This window comes from Bubalus kerabau, chromosome 1, assembly GCF_029407905.1.
Source record: "Bubalus kerabau isolate K-KA32 ecotype Philippines breed swamp buffalo chromosome 1, PCC_UOA_SB_1v2, whole genome shotgun sequence".
Lineage (NCBI taxonomy): Eukaryota > Metazoa > Chordata > Mammalia > Artiodactyla > Bovidae > Bubalus > Bubalus kerabau.
Window position 1 is genome coordinate 262811394 of NC_073624.1, and position 17370 is coordinate 262828763.

Below are 17370 nucleotides of genomic sequence, written 5' to 3' on the forward strand. Positions count from 1 at the left end.
ACTTTGTTTTCATGTGTTATTTGTAGGACACATTTCATTCATACGTTAGTACTGCTACTGCTAACACTAAGTCACTTCAGTCGTGTCCGACTCTGTGCGACCCCATAGACAGCAGCCCACCAGGCTCCCCTGTCCCTGGGATTCTCCAGGCAAGAACACTGGAGTGGGTTGCCATTTCCCTCTCTAATGCATGAAAGTGAAAAGTGAAAGTGAAGTTGCTCAGTCATGTCCGACTCTTAGCGATCCCATGGACTGCAGCCTACCAGGCTCCTCCGCCCATGGAATTTTCCAGGCAAGAGTACATGTAAAATATCATGTATGAAGCGAGTTGCCAGTCCAGGTTCGATGCACGATACTGGATACTTGGGGCTGGTGCACTGGGACGACCCAGAAGGATGGTATGGGGAGGGAGGAGGGAGGAGGGTTCAGGATGGGGAACACATGTATACCTGTGGCGGATTCATTTTGATATTTGGCAAAACTAATACAATTATGTAAAGTTTAAAAATAAAATAAAATTAAAAAAAAAAACATAAAAAAATAAAAGAAGTCAGGCATTAACCTCCCAATCAGAAAATAACAAGGTAATGATTTTAAGTGTTGAATAATATTGATGTTGCTATAAATAATCATTTCAGTAAAATTCATATTCTTGTTTCAAAACAGAGGATTCAATGTGGCCCAGAATACTGGTAAGAGGTTTTTGTATGGTTATTCAGAAAACCTGGAGTTCCAGAGCTTGGGAAAAATGTACCAAGGTATACAAATCTTAAGTTGATTGTGTATGAAGTAGACTTCTTGACGTGTGGGCACACAGGGGAGGAGAGGTTGGGATGAATTGGGAGATTGGGACTGAAATATATATACCACCACGTGTAAAACAGAAACAGATCGCTAGTGGGAACCTGCTGTATATAGTGCAGGAAGTTCAGCTCCATGCTCTGTGGTGACCGAGATGGATAGGGTGGGGGGGAAAGAGAGGTCCAAGCGGGAGGGGATATATATATATATATATACATACAGCGGATTCACTTCGTATGTACAGCAGAAACTAACACAACATTGTAAAGCGGTTCAGTTCAGTCGCTTAGTCGTGTTGGACTCTTTGTGACCCCATGAACTGCAGCACGCCAGGCCTCCCTGTGCATCACCAACTCCTGGAGTTCACTCAAACCCATGTCCATTGAGTCAGTGATGCCCTCCAACCATCTCATCCTCTGATGTCCCCTTCTCCTCCTGCCCTAAAACTTTCCCAGCATCATGGTCTTTTCCAATGAGTCAGCTCTTCTCATCAAGTGGCCAAAGTATTGGAGTTTCAGCCTCAGCATCAGTCCTTCCAGTGAACACGCAGGACTGATCTTTAGGATGGACTGGTTGGATCTCCTTGCAGTCCAAGGGACTCTCAAGAGTCTTCTCCAACACCACGGTTCAAAAGCATCAATTCTTCCGCACTCAGTTTTCTTTATAGTCCAACTCTCACATCCATACATGACCACTGGAAAAACCATAGCTTTGACTAGATGGACCTTTGTTGGCAAAGTAATGTCTCTGCTTTTTAATATGCTGTCTAGGTTGGTCTTAACTTTCCTTACAAGGAGTAAGCGTCTTTTAATTTCATGGTTGCAATCACCATCTGCAGTGATTTTGGAGCCCAGAAAAATAAGGTTAGCCACCGTTTCCACTGTTTCCCCGTCTATTTCCCATGAAGTGATGGGAGCAGATGCCATGATCTTAGTTTTCTGAATGTTGAGCTTTAAGCCAACTTTTTCACTCTCCTCTTTCACTTTCATCAAGAGGCTCTTTAGTTCTTCTTCACTTTCTGCCATAAGGGTGGTGTCATCTCATTATTATTGAAAAAGTCATACATGTAAACCCAGTTAGTTGTACAGCCCTAGTATATAATCTGTGTGTGAAAGCCTCTCTGTCATCTCTGACTCCTTGTGACCTCACAGACTATACAAGTCCATGGAATTCTCCAGGCCAGAATACTGGAGTGGGTAGCTTTTCCCTTCTCTGGGGCATCTTGCCAACCCAGTGATTGAACCCAGGTCTCCCGCATTGCGGGTGGATTCTTTACCAGTTGAGCCACAAGGGAAGCCCAAGAATACTGGAGTGGGTAGCCTGTCCCTTTTCCAGCAGATCTTCCAGACCCAGGAATTGAACCAGAGTCTCCTGCATTGCAGGTGGATTCTTTACCAACGGAGCTATAAGGGAAGCCCTAGTATATAGCCTACTCCCAGGAAAGGAGAGAATTAACACTTTTGGAAAAACGCTTAATTATTTTAAGAACAACAGAAAAGATCTATCTATTTTATTTCTGGAGAATGGCTTGTTACTGAGAAAAGCTGCCTTGATATGTTACTGGTTTTTATTAATAGGTTTACAAGGTAATTCAAATTATTTTTCCACATTTTCCATCTATTTTATAGATTTAATATTTTCTAACTTTTTCTCACCTCTCTAAACATTCTTTGGTAATACCTGTTTCCTCTTTACTGGAAAGCAGTTATTAATGAGATTTTTCTATCACTTTATTGCCAGTAAATCAAATCTATGGATTCATTTCTGATATAAGTGCCTGTTTCTCTGTTCTTAAGGCAACACGACCAGGTGTCTCTGGTATGTCTTCTTCAGACAGTTGATCATTTCTTTAAACCCAAATGGAGTGGTCCAACTGCACTTTTTCCTAGCACTACTTCATTTCTTCATTTCACTTCTTATCTGTCTACACAGGAGATTTCTTCATAACTTGCATACACTCCCAAATACCAGAATCTTTAAAAAATTATCCCGTGTTTTCCACTTTCCATCTATTATCTATAGGTCAGAATAAACCAGTGGTGGCAAGCTGAAACATTTGGTCTGTCTGAATTCTTAGGCTATGGAGAGCATACTTAATTAAAGCACTGGGAGAGAATCTCAGAGCTGGAATAAGATTATGGAAATCATCTACCTACCCACTATTTAAAACAATGAGAGGTCCTGAGAAATTCAGTAACTGGACCAAAGGAACATATTGGTTAGTGGTTCTAATCACTCCATACTCACATTGTGCTTTTTCAGTCCTCTGCAATTATTCTGCTCTTCAGGAAGTGAAAATTTTAACTTTTCAGTGTCCTACCTGTTTTGCTTAAAGGACTTTATTGCAGATATAAAAATACCTTGGCTTCTATTTCTAGCACTCTGAATATCCATTTGGGTTCCTAGTGTTTAAAAAAAGCTCCCTTTCTCATTTTCTTTTTTGCCCTCTTTTCTGAGGATTTTAGAGTAGGTTCCTCTCTTCTGACTTTCAACACTAGAAGAGACATGCTTCATTCTGATGTTCACCTGTATCTACTTAAAGCACTTTGCCCTTTCTGTTTCAAACCCCTTCAAGACATCCATTTATGAGTCTTTCTTTATAAAATCCATCTAATTACTGGACAACAGCCACATGCTACCACGATGACTTAATCTTCAGCTCTATTTCTTCATATCCTTCAATTTTAGAAACAAAGAATTCTAGAATTGAAATGGGTGTTACAGTTTCTTTAGTCTAATCCCTCCCAAATATAATTCCTTCTATTGGATTATTGAAAAGTGGTCATCGAGTCTTTACTTGAATGCTTTGAAAGCTGGAAAGCTCATTAGTTTACAATGCAGTCCATTCCATTTCACAAAAGATACAATCATTATATTGAGCCTATTTAATTTCCATAATGCACAATCAAATCTAGTAAGTCTTTTGTGAGTCCTTTGGTGCCATAACTTTAAGATCTGGATGCTATTCCACCAGAGTTCAAGAGCGGCTCTCCCTGCCGTGGAACTTAATATGTACCAGCAACTTTACCAAATGATTCCAGGAAAATAATTAAAATTTTTATCTGGGTCTTTTAAATAAAAATTGAAAATCTTCAGCTGATGCTAATTCTGCATTTCTCAAGAAACTAGCCTCAATGATATTTTAGTACCTATTTGGTTATGCATATAGGAGAAGCTCAAATTTTAATATATTAACTTTTATATTGCTGGAAAACAATATATCCATGAAACTTTATTATTAAAAAAAACTTTTTTAAATAGAGAAAGCATGTGCTTCCAAGAACTACACTCCCAGCATTTATGATGGACAATCCACGTTTTAGAATTCATTCCTTCTAACTTCATTGATTTCTGGGCCAAGTACCAGACTCACCTTTCAATACTTTATTTTGTGAACCTAACTAAAGTGGCAGGTATATATACCGTCTTACCTACGAATGCATACTATATTTTGAAATAAACATGAGGACTATTATATGTTTAATGTGAACATAGCCCTAAGGCCCCATGATATGTTTTGGGAAAAGTCAATAAATAAATAAGTATGGTCTATTTTTTAGTCATAAAATCCTGAAATTAAGCAAATACGCTAACGCTTTGGACTGGTTTAACTTTGAGATTCATTTTGGGGGTGGTTTTTAATTTGATAGGTTTGGAAAAGGGGAAGGCCAGAAGCAGAGGGGAGGATCCTAGCGCAGCAGCTCTGTAAGATGAATTGCTGTCAGGCCAACGCGGCTGGTTACAGTAATAGCTGGAAACCATAAGTGTTCTGGGCTTTGAAGTCACTTCAGCTTTGATGTCTTACTCTCATAGTTAATCATAAGATAGTATGGAAGAGGGAAAAAATAAGACTTTCCAATACTGTCCTTGGTGTCGCTTCTCAGGAAATCCAAGCATGAGAAAAGACTGGTGTCTGTGTGAACTCTAATAGCACCACGTTGCTCTCTATTTTTAAAAAGTTTTAAATTACTGATGTGACAATGAAGATTATTGGTTAGTTTGGGGAAAGCACATGGATATGCAAAAACATTCTTGTATCTGTTGTTAGAATATGTGAATCAATCAATGGGGACACATGTATTAATGACGACATGTGGCTATCACTATGCTAACTAATACTTAGATCAAATTATACATCAGGCTTCCCTGATAGCTCAGTTGGTAAAGAATCTGCTTGCAATGCAGGAAACCCTGGTTTGATTCCTGGGTTGGGAAGATCCTCAAGAGAAGGGATAGGCTACCCAGTTCAGTATTCTTGGGCTTCCCCTGTGGCTCAGCTGGTAAAGAATCTGCCTGGAATGTGGGAGACCTGGGTTTGATCCCTGGGTTGGTAAGATCCCCTGGAGAAGGGAAAGGTTACCCACTCCAGTAGTCTGGCCTGGAGAATTCCATGGACTTGTATTGTCTGTGGGGTCACAAAGAGTCAGACACGACTGAGCGACTTTCACTTTATACATATTTGGTTTCCAACCTTAAGGAATTTATCAACTGAGGACTGATAACACTGTCTGGAAGGAATCTTAGGCACCATCTAACCCAAGTCTAAAACCTAGAGAAGCTGGCTTGTTTTGGAAACAAAACATGAAACTGCCAAGAATACTCATGCATACACATAAATTAAACGAAGACCAATAGATAGAAAATGAAGGGATTAGATTATCTTGTGAATTCTTGGCTAGAAAAAAGCATTCTTGGAATTTCATCTTTAGAGCACTGTTTCCCTAACTCCAGTTATTTTTGTAACATTTTTATGCATTTTGCCACATTCATGAACTAACAGTACTACTAAAATGCCTAGTATTTTGTTTACAACAACTCACTTTTTCTACTTGCCTAGTCCAAAGCAATAATATCCATTAAAAAGGCTTCATGTGTTATTCATATCTTTTTCTAATACATCTAAGAATAAACAACTACTAAAACAAAACAAAACCCAGTTCATCCACAAACTACCAGTAATAGGCATATAAAACACTGAGATGGAGGACTCAAAGGAAGAATATATCCTAATTATTTCTAGTGGTACTTGAATGAGAACTATGATGTTTAAGTCTGTACTCTAAGTATTTAGATGTCCATGTGTCCAGTGACCCAGGATAACTTGAGTTTTCAATATTCTTTTTTTTTCCCCTTTAAGTTCACATGAAAAGCTCTGTTCTGCTTTTGGGGCCTGCCCCAGCTTTCTTCATGAGTAATGAATAATCTGTAGTCAAAAAAAATCTATAGTACCTGTGATAATAAGAGACTGAGGTAGTAACATAAAACGGCTGAAAGGGAAAGTTTCCTTTCGACTCTTTCTAACAGTGCTGTCATGTTGCTTATTGCTTTAAAAGAGAAAAATAAAACTTTCCAGGTACAGAAACAACCTTATAGGCAAGACGTTGACAGGAAAAGGAAACGAACAACTAAAGTTCTATGGTACTTCTTTTGTTTTTGTGTTGGTATCATGTAATGAATGAGGAAGAATCCAAAGCCAGATACTAGAAGAAAGGGGTTAACTACACCCCATGAAAACAAAAGGTTATTCCTCTGTTAAAGTTCTTACTCTTTAAGTGCATTAGAATTGACTGTAAACATAAACAAAAGCCACTGGTGGGCAATTAAATTTGAAGAAGTGGCTCATGAAAAGTGGAATATTCAGTATGTATTAGAATCAGTTACACAACATCTGATTTAATAGTTGGATTTTAAGCATTTCTCTTATAAAACATGGTAAATGGTCTCAACAAATCATATTCTTTAATGCAGCAACATGACAATTTCAGTGTAGTCTAAGGTTTTGTAGGACAAGGCACTGAAGCAAACTAATCTGTAATCCTTTATCTACATTAAAAGGTTGAAAATCTGCAGGCATTTGTAACAAGAACTTTAAAATGAATTTGCCATTCCCAAAGTCATCTCACTAGACAGGAAAGAGGAGCTTGGCATGTGACCACTAAATCATGAGAGTGCAACACCTCGGGGTTAGAGGGCACTGATGATTTCAACAAATCTCACCAGCCGGGGCAACAGATTAAGCCAGGGGACAGGATGCCCTACAACCCTAACCTGTTAATACCTTCAAATTCCTAAGAATGACCTCCAGCCTACTCTTTCTTATTAGTTGTTAGTTACACTAATTACAGCTTAACTGGTATTGCTGGTACCAGTTTTTCCTCTCAAAAGACATGCAGAGAAAGGTTATCTCTAATAGCTTCAAACTATGTTAGGCAAATTCTGCTGTGCACATTAGGAGCTCTTACCTCCAGTTTTGAATGGGTCTTTTATAGACATCAAAGGAAAAGACACTAAAAGCAATGTGTGTTTGTGGATTCTATAAAGCATTTCATGTAGGAAGCTGTAAAAATAAGAACAGTAACTTCTCCTGTGACTAGAACTTTAGAATAGGTTAAAATGAGGTAATTTATTTTTTATGTTTATTTTCAACATATAGGGGTTGGTGATTTCAAATATAAGGAGCTAGTTATACCTTAACCACGATAGTGAAGTAAAAATACTTAGCCCATGAAATCCCCTCAAAATTTATGGTTTTTAGAAAGGGATAATGAAATTTCTATCACGATCTTTTAGAACCATTTTAAGTTCAACATTTACATTGATGTTAACCCAACATTATACAGAATTGTGCATAGATTCCAAAGCCCATTTACAAAAGATTCAAATACCATCTGTGAAGCTGCAGTAAATTACCCTGTAACATTAATCTTTAAACCAGGCAGTAAATCAGAACAGAAACATACCAAAGAGATTTAAAGCAAGAGTCATATCTGAGTTATTGAGATTAATGTAAATAGTTTCACATATAACAGTTGTAGGTTCTCAATATCATGTTGTTTTTTCTTTGAATGAAACATATAAATGACTTCTAAACATTAAAAATAAATAATATCTAAAGGACACCAGTGGTTTTTGTGCATAAAAAAAAAACAAACTTGTGAAAATGATGATCAAAAAGTGTTGCTAACCTAAGTGAGCTCTGAGTTAACAATAACAAAATTTTGATTTTATACAACAGACACATTAGGGAGTGTCTGTTAACACTGTAAAAAGAAACTTAGTTTTACAAAAGGGAATCTTTAAACCAAACCCAGTGTTCTTAAAAGATGCTGACCACAGAATTTTGACTTTGATGGAACTCTCTGAGAAAATGAAGATAGATAATTAGAATACTATGTGTCATCAAACCTAAAATGCCATTGATGTTAAGATTCTTCATTACTTCACTTAGGAAAAACACTGCCAATTAGACTATGACATGATGCTACCTTATCACATGGACTGCAAGATATATTTAAACCTTAGGTAGCTAAAACTGCATCTTGTAATCACAGTGAAATATAATATTTTATAATATACTGACTGCTCTACAATATACCTAGTGAATATGCTTTTTGTGTGTATCTGTGAGAGACAGCAAAACTTTTACTGTATATAAAGCATTGAGGGGACACTGACCATATTAAAAAGCAGAGATATTACTTTGCCAACAAAGGTCCATCTAGACAAAGCTATGGTTTTTCCTGTGGTCATGCATGGATGTGTGAGTTGGACCATAAAGAAAGCTGAGCGCTGAAGAATTGATGCTTTTGAACTGTGGTGTTGGAGAAGACTCTTGAGAGTCCCTTGGACGGCAAGGAGATCCAACCAGACAATCCTAAAGGAAATCAGTCCTGAATATTCATTAGAAGGATTGATGTTGAAGCTGAAACTCCAATACTTTGGCCACCTGATGCAAAGAACTGACTCACTGGAAAAGATCTTAATGCTTGGGAAAGATTGAAGGTGGGAGGAGAAGGGGACGACAGAGGATGAGACAGTTGGATGGCATCACTGACCCGATGGACTTGAGTTTAAGTAAGCTCTAGGAGTTGGTGGTGGACAGGGAGGGCTGGCCTGCCGCAGTCCATGGGGTCGCAAAGAGTCGGACACCACTGAGTGACTAAACTGAACTGACCATATATTTTCTATCTTCTCTGAGGACAGAAGAGGAGGAACAGAAACTGATTCATTAGTGATTTCAGTTTGCTCGTCTAATTTGTTGATTAAGTAAGACTTCTTTCCGCCAAGGATTTAAGGCAGATGATGAGGAGATCATATACAATCAAATAATCAGGGCAATGAGAAAGAGAGAACCAGAACTGGGGAAAAGAATAAAAGCAACCAGATTGCAAGAATTTTTATTATTTCATTTAGATATAAAAATAATTGATGAATAACAAAAGAGGTCTTAGATTTTATTTTTTTCCATTGTACTTTTAAAAATAAAGCATAATACATTATCTATAAGAGTTGAGGGACACTTTTTCCAGAAATACAGAACCCTGGTAATCCCCCCAAATTTCTACAAAACAGATGACAACAATATATTGGTTTGGCTGAAAAGTTAGTTTGGATTTTTCTGTAACAGCTTACAGAAAAACCTGAATGAACTTTTTGGGCAACCCAATGTTGTTATGTGTTAGAAGATAAACACCAAATGAGAGTATGACCAAGAGAGATATTAAATACTGGGAAAAGTAACCTGCACATATCAGCTGCTCTCCCTTGGAAAGATTAATTTGATGGTACCAGTGGATAAAGCAGGATTAACAGGAGAACTAGTGGACTGTTTGTGTGTGTGCAAACGTTAAAACTGATCTATGGTACAGATCCTATTAAGCTATCTTAGGATATAGGTGAGTAAATGCCACGCTAGGACCCAAAAGCACCCACAGGAGTGAGTAATCCTAAAAGTAGGCCCTCCGCACAATGGCAAGCAGGAATCGGTAAACACAGCAAAATGACCCAGGGGTCAACTATTATAGAATCACGAATTTGAGTAACAGTCTGCTGATGCATCAGTTCGAGCGTTCAAAATGTAGACTCTTCTTGTATTTAGATATCCCACATTTCTCTTCTCTGTGCATCAGATAACATAAGCATCTGATTGTGGCACATACGTTAAATCTTCCAAGAGCCTAGAGAAACTGACACGACAGCTGTACTGGACATATCCAAAACCCTTCTTTGGGGAAGCACTCTTCAACTCACATAGCCCTTTGCTGGGCTGTCAATGACAGCGTCCTGCCCTAGTCCCAACCTCCTCATAGATATGGCTGGCTCAGACTGACCAGTCACAGTTGGTTCGGTCCTATTAATTCAATCTCTGTGGTTCAGGGATCAGTTCAGGGATCATCATGGTACCCTAGCAGGGCCAGTCTTCAGTTTTCACTAAGATTCTTATTTGGATACTAGAGCTTTTTCTCAGGCATAATGCTGAATAGAAGATGCTACACCTGCTTGTATCTACCCTCTCTTTCTGTGTGAAGAAATCTCTGTCTGCAGGCAAGAAAGAATGATGTCAATAGGCAAAGAAAAGTAGAGAAGGGGATAGAGAAAGAGTTTTGGTAACAGTTTAAGCCTTAGAATGTAGTAGTACCAGAAGCAGATCAAACCTAGGGTTTTTCCATTTACATTAATCAATAAATTGGTTTATTTTTGTTTTTTGGTAAGCAGCCTGAAGTGGACTTATGCAATCTGAAGAGTCTGTACTAACACAGTAATTGAAAAGAGTAGATTATATTCTACTCTTTTTTCCAACTTCTATATTTATGTGTGCACATTTGAATTTTCACATATGCATTTAAATCTGTAAAATAACTACTCAGTAAATTTTAATAGTGGCATTTTTTCAAAATGTTAATACATGTTTAAGGGCAAGACCTGATGCGAAGAACTGACTCATTGGAAAAGACCCTGATGCTGGGAAAGATTGAAGATGGGAGGAGAAGGGGACAACAGGAGGAGAAGGGGACAACAGAGGATGAGATGGTTGGATGGCATCACTGACTCGATGGACATGAGTGTGAGCAAGATCTGGGAGTTGATGATGGACAGGGAGGCCTGGCATGCTGCAGTCCATGGGGTCGCAAAGAGTCACACACGACTGAGAGACTGAACTGAACTGAAGGGCAAGAAGTTTCCGGATTATCCATGTAAATGCTATAAGTAACTGAAAGGGTAAGCCAAAGTAATTTATATTGAGTTTTCTAATACTTTAAAATAATGAAGGGAGAGGGGCAGAGGGAGAGGAGGAATAATTTATTCTCCTGATGTTTTTCTAGGCACAATGAAAAGTAGTTTGCATTGGCACAAGAGCTTGGTGTGGTAAAAACTGGCACAGAAATGCCAGGGAAGCAAGGGAGAGCCGGCCTAAGATCATGGCTTTGGTGCAGATAATGCCCTGAATATACAATTCACTAATAAACAATTGATAGCTACATACAGCTATTTCTCTTGGTTAAGAAAGCAGAAGGCCCTGGACAACAGATGCTTTTTCCAGAATGAATTTTCATACTGCTTGATATAACATGTAAACCACTTTAAGAACTGACTGGAAAATAACTGTCATCTGGCATTACGATTCGAATGAGCTATATTCCACTTCAAGTTGAGTTATAAAGAACTCCAATAAAAATATCTCAGTGTTCTCAAAATAATTACTTATCCCCTACTTTCTAAATATCTTATCAAATTCCAACAGAGTTAACTTTTAGAAACCTTAAGTTTTCAGGCTGTCTACCTTCAAGCTGTTCTCAGTTGGTGGTAAGGGTCTAAAAAGGCAACTGCCCAGCAGAATGCCCCAAACATGAGTCCACCCAAGCAGACCTCTCAAAATTATTCACCTAATAACTGTTTTAGTATACATATTTCAGGGATTTTCAGAAGTGACATAAATTCATAAGAAACAGACTATCAGTGCTGCACCTTAATAGACTTTTGACCTGTCTTCAAAACAAAATTTGTCTGCTGAAATAACAAGCTAAAAAGTGTCACTCAGTATTTAAGGACAAAGCAAGGGTGTCAAGGGCTTCTCTGGTGGCTCAGATGGTAAAGAATCTGCCTGCAATGCAGGAGACTGGGGTTTGATCCCTAGGTTGGGAAGATCCCCTGGAGAAGGGAATAAGGGAATGGCTACCCACTCCAGTATTCTTGCCTGGAGAATTCCATGGATAGAGGAGCCTGGCAGGCTACAGTCCATGGGATTGCAGAGTTGGACATGACTGAATGACTAACACTTTCAAGGGTGCCAAGACATGTGTTTTTTGATGGCTTCTGACACTGGTAAGTTTGCATGATCTGGGGGAAAAAATTTAATCTTTTTCAAATTCTATATATGGACAGGGAGGCCTGGTATGCTGTGATTCATGGGGTCGCAAAGAGTTGGACACGACTCAGCGGCTGAACTGAACTGAACTGAACTAAGAACTCCTTTTAGAAAGTTTTACAAAGATTGCTATATATATATATCAAAGCATTTCAATATTCACAGATGGAAGCAAAGTTGGACTTAATAAAGATCTACAGGCTTTAAATTTTATTTTAAAAAGCATTATTAAGCATTGCATTGTTCTTTATGCCTTGCTAAGTAGTTTTCAATAATTCTTAAGAGTTTTTGCTTGCTTGTTTGTTTTTAACTTCTCAGAGTGACTCTGTAAAGGGATATATTACTCGTTTTTATTTCATATGAGAATGAAACACAGATGAATTGATTATTTATCTTAAATCAGTTGTTTGGTATGTACATTTACTTATTTCTATCTCCAGTATCAGGCACTAGGCAACTCGGCTACTTACGTAAGACACTGTCTTTGGTACCTGATGATTTTTTCAATTAACTTCCCAGTGTTTCTTACGATTTCTCAATAAACATAAAGGAACTGATAAACAACTTTTTATCAAAAGCCTAGCAGAGAAAACTGACTCTTGAGAAGAATAGGCCAGTGGATCTGCCAACTGTTAATTTTTCTAGATTTGCTGATCAGTAGTGCAAAGGCAAACCATCTGTAAGCTTTACGCTAGTACAAAATTATTTTATTTCTTGAAAGAAAGGCCTTCAGAACCTTGGTCTTAGTATTAAGACTGAGGCTATTTGCCATAAGTCAATATAAGGACCAGTCACCTGAAGATTTTGTGTCTTAAATGACAACAAATCAACAGAAGCACTACAATTAAAGAGTTCATCTGTTATGTTGTTCAATGTCTCCTTAAGATCAATATACTAATCTTTACACTCAATGTTGAGAAAATATTTTTCCCGGTGCATCCTGAAAGACCTGTGTAATTAGCTTCATGCATTGAGTACAATCTAACTTTTTGCAATGGCTGTCACAATTTTAGCCCTTGAATTTAACTCTCAGTTGCAGGAACTAATCATAGCCTAGATTTCTAGTCAAAACCAAGTCTTTTCACTTTTTGTCCCATTCCTGACTTTTGGTGTCTCTCCTCCCTTCTCATGCCTTCCACTTAACAACTCCTAGTCATCTGTCAAGTCTTCCTTAGCTCTAGGTGTTCCTGTTCTCAAGTGCTTCTTCCTGTGGGTCCTCCTTCTATCCTTTCCTCTAACCCTGGGCACTGGTGAGGTGATCCTGGGTTTTTCTCACCTCTTTCGTCTATCCAACCTATGTGTGCCTTGCCTCATTCTGACCCTCAGTGCCTAGCCCCTAACAGGTGCTTAGTAGACGTTTAATCACTGAGGGAGTACAGGGGATAATGCTGCTGCTTATGAGAATGTGAGGGCAGGGAACTAGGGGAAAACAGGAGTTGGTTCGGGTTGGAGTTGGTTCAGAAATCCACAGCAAGGATTTCTGAAAGATGCCCAAAGCTGCTTTGCTGGCGCTATCCTTTTGCTTTTCACGTTCTGGTATAGCACCTCTGATCTACATAGCTCATATTTTATCTAATGTACTTAAAATATGAATATTATTAGTAGTATGTACATGCACATGTTTTTAGAACAAATGAGAAATCAACATTGCTTTGTTTATACTTTCAAAATTTAATAATATTTGCAAGAGTATGGGCAGCATAAAATATGTGTAGTCAGATAATGTAATTTAATGTACATGTACATTTGGGGTCAGGACAGGTAGAGCTCTGTGAGCGAGTCTTAGAATGCACACAGAGGCAAACATACTAACGATTTTTAATACAAGATATTCCACTGAGTAACTGGGATTACTGCTGTCCTCATTAAAACAATGACAGAAAATGTATATGTGCTTTTTAGTAGAAAGTGTTATTTCATTTAAATGTGGTTTTATTTCAACTGCAGTATCACTGGATCAACTGTGAGAAAATATTTAAATCTCACAAATTCAAGCACCTTCTGTTTCCTAAATGTTCACATGGTGTATATATGTGCACAGAGAATATTCACCAAATAAATTGTTTATTGACTAATGCAAGGAACTCAGTTCAAAAATAAAAATGATATATTTTTTTATGGAGCGTGCTATTTCGGGAAACTCGAATAAAAAGGATAAAGATTCTTTCATTTCTCATTTAAAAGCGTAACATTCTTGTTAGTATTTTACTTAAAATTTCTTGGCCCAGAAGACAAAAATTTACGGCTTTAGATTCACTACTTTAATGATGTGACACAGAAGCAGCAAAACATTCTTTTCTACCTGTGGTGTTGCTGTGATTGCCTTTTCAGGAGAGAAAAGAACAACACAATAAATCCCTATATGGTAAGTCTTTTCCCACCTCTTCTGTTTAAATCTCAAAGGCAATACATATTTAGCAAGCAGACAGGTGCCATAAAAATATGTTTGAAATGAGGTAATCATTTATAATATTTGCATGTGTTTAATGACATGATTACAGAAAGAATGATTTACATTTCACACAGTGAGCAAACTTACTCAGTGTCTACTTAGATTTAGCAATGTTCTTAAAACTATTTATGAAACAATCACTGTCTAAACACTTGCTATCAGCTGTTTTAGCTCTGCTTTTCATAAATATAACACAATCACAACAAATTAAAGGCAAGTCACTTGACTGTCCTGTTAGATTAGCTTGATGAAATTACTGGCTGGCAATGCTTAGCAGAAAGTGACAGGGTTTTCTCAATAGGCACACATATCAATTTTTCTGGGGAAAGTAAGAGTCATATCTTTATCAAAATTTCCAAAATTTTCTTCCTAAGATAACGCTTCTGGATCTCACTGATGAGAGTACAGTTATTGTGCTCCTAAAATAGAAATAAGTGACTACTGCAATTCTTCACCCCATAAAGTCATTCATTGGTAAGGGAAAAATGTTATTTTTCTTGCAAGTTTTCTGACCTAGGGATAGAACGCAGATCTGGGGCTGTCTGGCTCCATGGCTAATGCTCTTTCCTTTCCATCATAGGCTTCCCTTGTGGCTCAGCTGGTAAAGAATTTGCCTGTAATGAAAGAGACCCTGGTTTGATTCCTGGGTTGGGAAGATCCCCTGGAGAAAGGATAGGCTACCCACTCCAGTATTCTTGGGCTTCCCTGGTGGCTCTGATGTTAAAGAATCTGCCTGCAATGGGTTCTACTCCTGAGTTGGGAAGATCCCTGGGAGGGCAACCCACTCTAATATTCTGGCCTGGAGAATCCCATGGATAGAGGAACCTGGCAGAGGTTGCAAAGAGTTGTACACGACTGAGCGACCTTGGCTTTCAGACTTTCATCATAGCCCTCTTATTTAACTCCTTTGCAGGAAAAAATAAGATAAGTCTCTCTTTGTTCCTACACTGCTCCCCACCACTTCCAAACTCACACCTTACATTTTCTATCAGGAGTGGTAGGTGTTACGGGTTGAACTGGGTTCCCCTCCTAATTTATATCTTGAAGTCCTAACCCTCAATATCTCAGAAGTTGACATTATTTGGAGACAGGGTCTTTACAGAAGAAAAGAAGTTATAATGAGGTCATTAGGGTGGGCTCTAATCCAATATGACTGGTGTCCTTATGAAAGGGGGAAAGTTGAACACAGAAAAATGCATAGAGGAAAGACAACATAAAGAGAAGATGGTCACCTAAAAGCCAAGGGGAGAGGCCAGGGACACATCCAAGACTTAGCCCATACCTTAACCTTGCGTGGGAGTCTCCAGAACTGTGAGCCAATAAATTTCTGTTCTTTAAGCTACTCAGTCTGTGGTACTTTATTACGGCAGCCCTAGCAAACCAATATAGTAGGCTTTGGACAAAAAAGCTAGTGAGTGCTCAGTGAAGAAATAATATGAATAAAGGCAGGACTGGGCTTGCATCTGGGAGAGACGATTGCAATCAGAGCAGGAGACCAGGAAGGAGAGGTTTCAGCGGTCACCACGGTATGGGGAACAGTCTCACCCGCTCTGTCCATTCCTGTACTCTGTATCCTTGTGGCCACAGTCAATCTGCAGGGCGCTGTTTTGTGCTTGCTTATGGAGACTCATATAATTATTAGAGGCTGGAAACAACTTCAGAGATGATTCCTTTCAATTATACAACATTATATCGGTTTTCAGACAGTTTCTATTTAAATCCTTCAAATCAAAATCTGCCCCCGTACCTAGTTGTCAGTTGACAGCTAAGGAAGCAAACTTTGTAACTGCCTTCCAATTATTACAATTCCAAAAGCCATTTCCCGATATCAGATAGTAAGTTTTCCAGCAACTGAGATGACAGTCTTTACTTTGTTCTTTCATTTCTTTAGTTTTGGCTAACAGTCAATGAGCACTTACTATGTAAAATTTCCTAAGATGCAAAAGAGTGATTTATGAGCTATAAAAAAAAAATCCCAGACGAGGTACAGTGAAAACACAATGGAGAGAAAAATTATTGGGTGTCTACTGTTTAAGGGAATTCCTAGGGGTTTCTTTTCACATGACCTAATTTTATCTGTTTATCAACTCCCTCACCCTGTGGATTGCTAGACATTATTTCACAGATGAGAAACTGAGGCTGAAAGAAGTAAGTCATTTCAAGCAAGAGATGGTAGGTTATTGATCTGAGATTTTGAACCCAAAAGTTTGGACTGTCTTCTAAACTATGTCTTAGCTATGGGACCATACTTCCTCTGGCTGAGAATATTTGTTAACAGTTGATTTTTATCAGAGGCAATATGCATGTAACAAGAGAACTATAATTCTAAATCTAAATGAAGACCCCTGATATCTGACACCTCATCATATTTACCATGAGTTGTCATCACATGTTTAATGTTTACATTAACAAATAACTGAATCTAGCTTAAATTTTAATTAGGCTGGTGTTATGAGCTGAATTGCACCCCATAAAAATTTCTGTGTTGAAGTTCTAATTCCCAGTTCCCCCAAACATGACCTTACTTAAACACAGGATCTTTACAAAGATATTTGGGTTAAAATGAGGTCAGAAAGGTAGCCCTAATCTAATGACTGGTGTCTTTCTAAGAGGAGGAAATTTGGACTCAGATATGTACACAGGGGAGACAATGTGAAGAGACAGGGGGAAGGTGGCCATCTGCAAGCCTGAAACAGAGACCCTTCCTTCAGAGCCCCCAGGAGGAAGCAACTCTGCAACACTTTGATTTCAGACTTCTAGCATCCAGAACCATGAAAAAGATAATTTCTATTCTTTAAGCCACCCAAGCTGCAGTACTGTGTTATGGCAGCCCAAGCAAACTAATATGTGATATATTAAAACTAATTCTCTTTTAACAAAATGGCATATAATAAGATTTTCCCACTACTCAGTCAATAATATCCAAAGTTTTGCAGCTGTTTCAGGGGCATTATCATCCATTCCAAGACAA

At 38.3% G+C, this 17370-nt stretch overlaps 1 protein-coding gene across 5 annotated transcripts in view; it reads right to left on the reverse strand.

Moving 5' to 3' along the window:
• ARB2A (ARB2 cotranscriptional regulator A) overlaps positions 1 to 17370 on the reverse strand; it is a 418957-nt gene that overhangs the window by 90905 nt on the left and 310682 nt on the right. The window contains exon 11 of one of the 5 annotated variants that reach the window (XM_055564861.1): positions 13632 to 15013. The exons of the other annotated variants lie outside the window; for them this stretch is intronic. Within the exon in view, the coding sequence (XP_055420836.1) occupies positions 14994 to 15013 (20 nt within the window). The 3' untranslated portion in view covers positions 13632 to 14993. Of the gene's footprint in view, positions 1 to 13631; positions 15014 to 17370 lie in introns of those variants that run through there. 5 annotated transcript variants of the gene reach the window in all.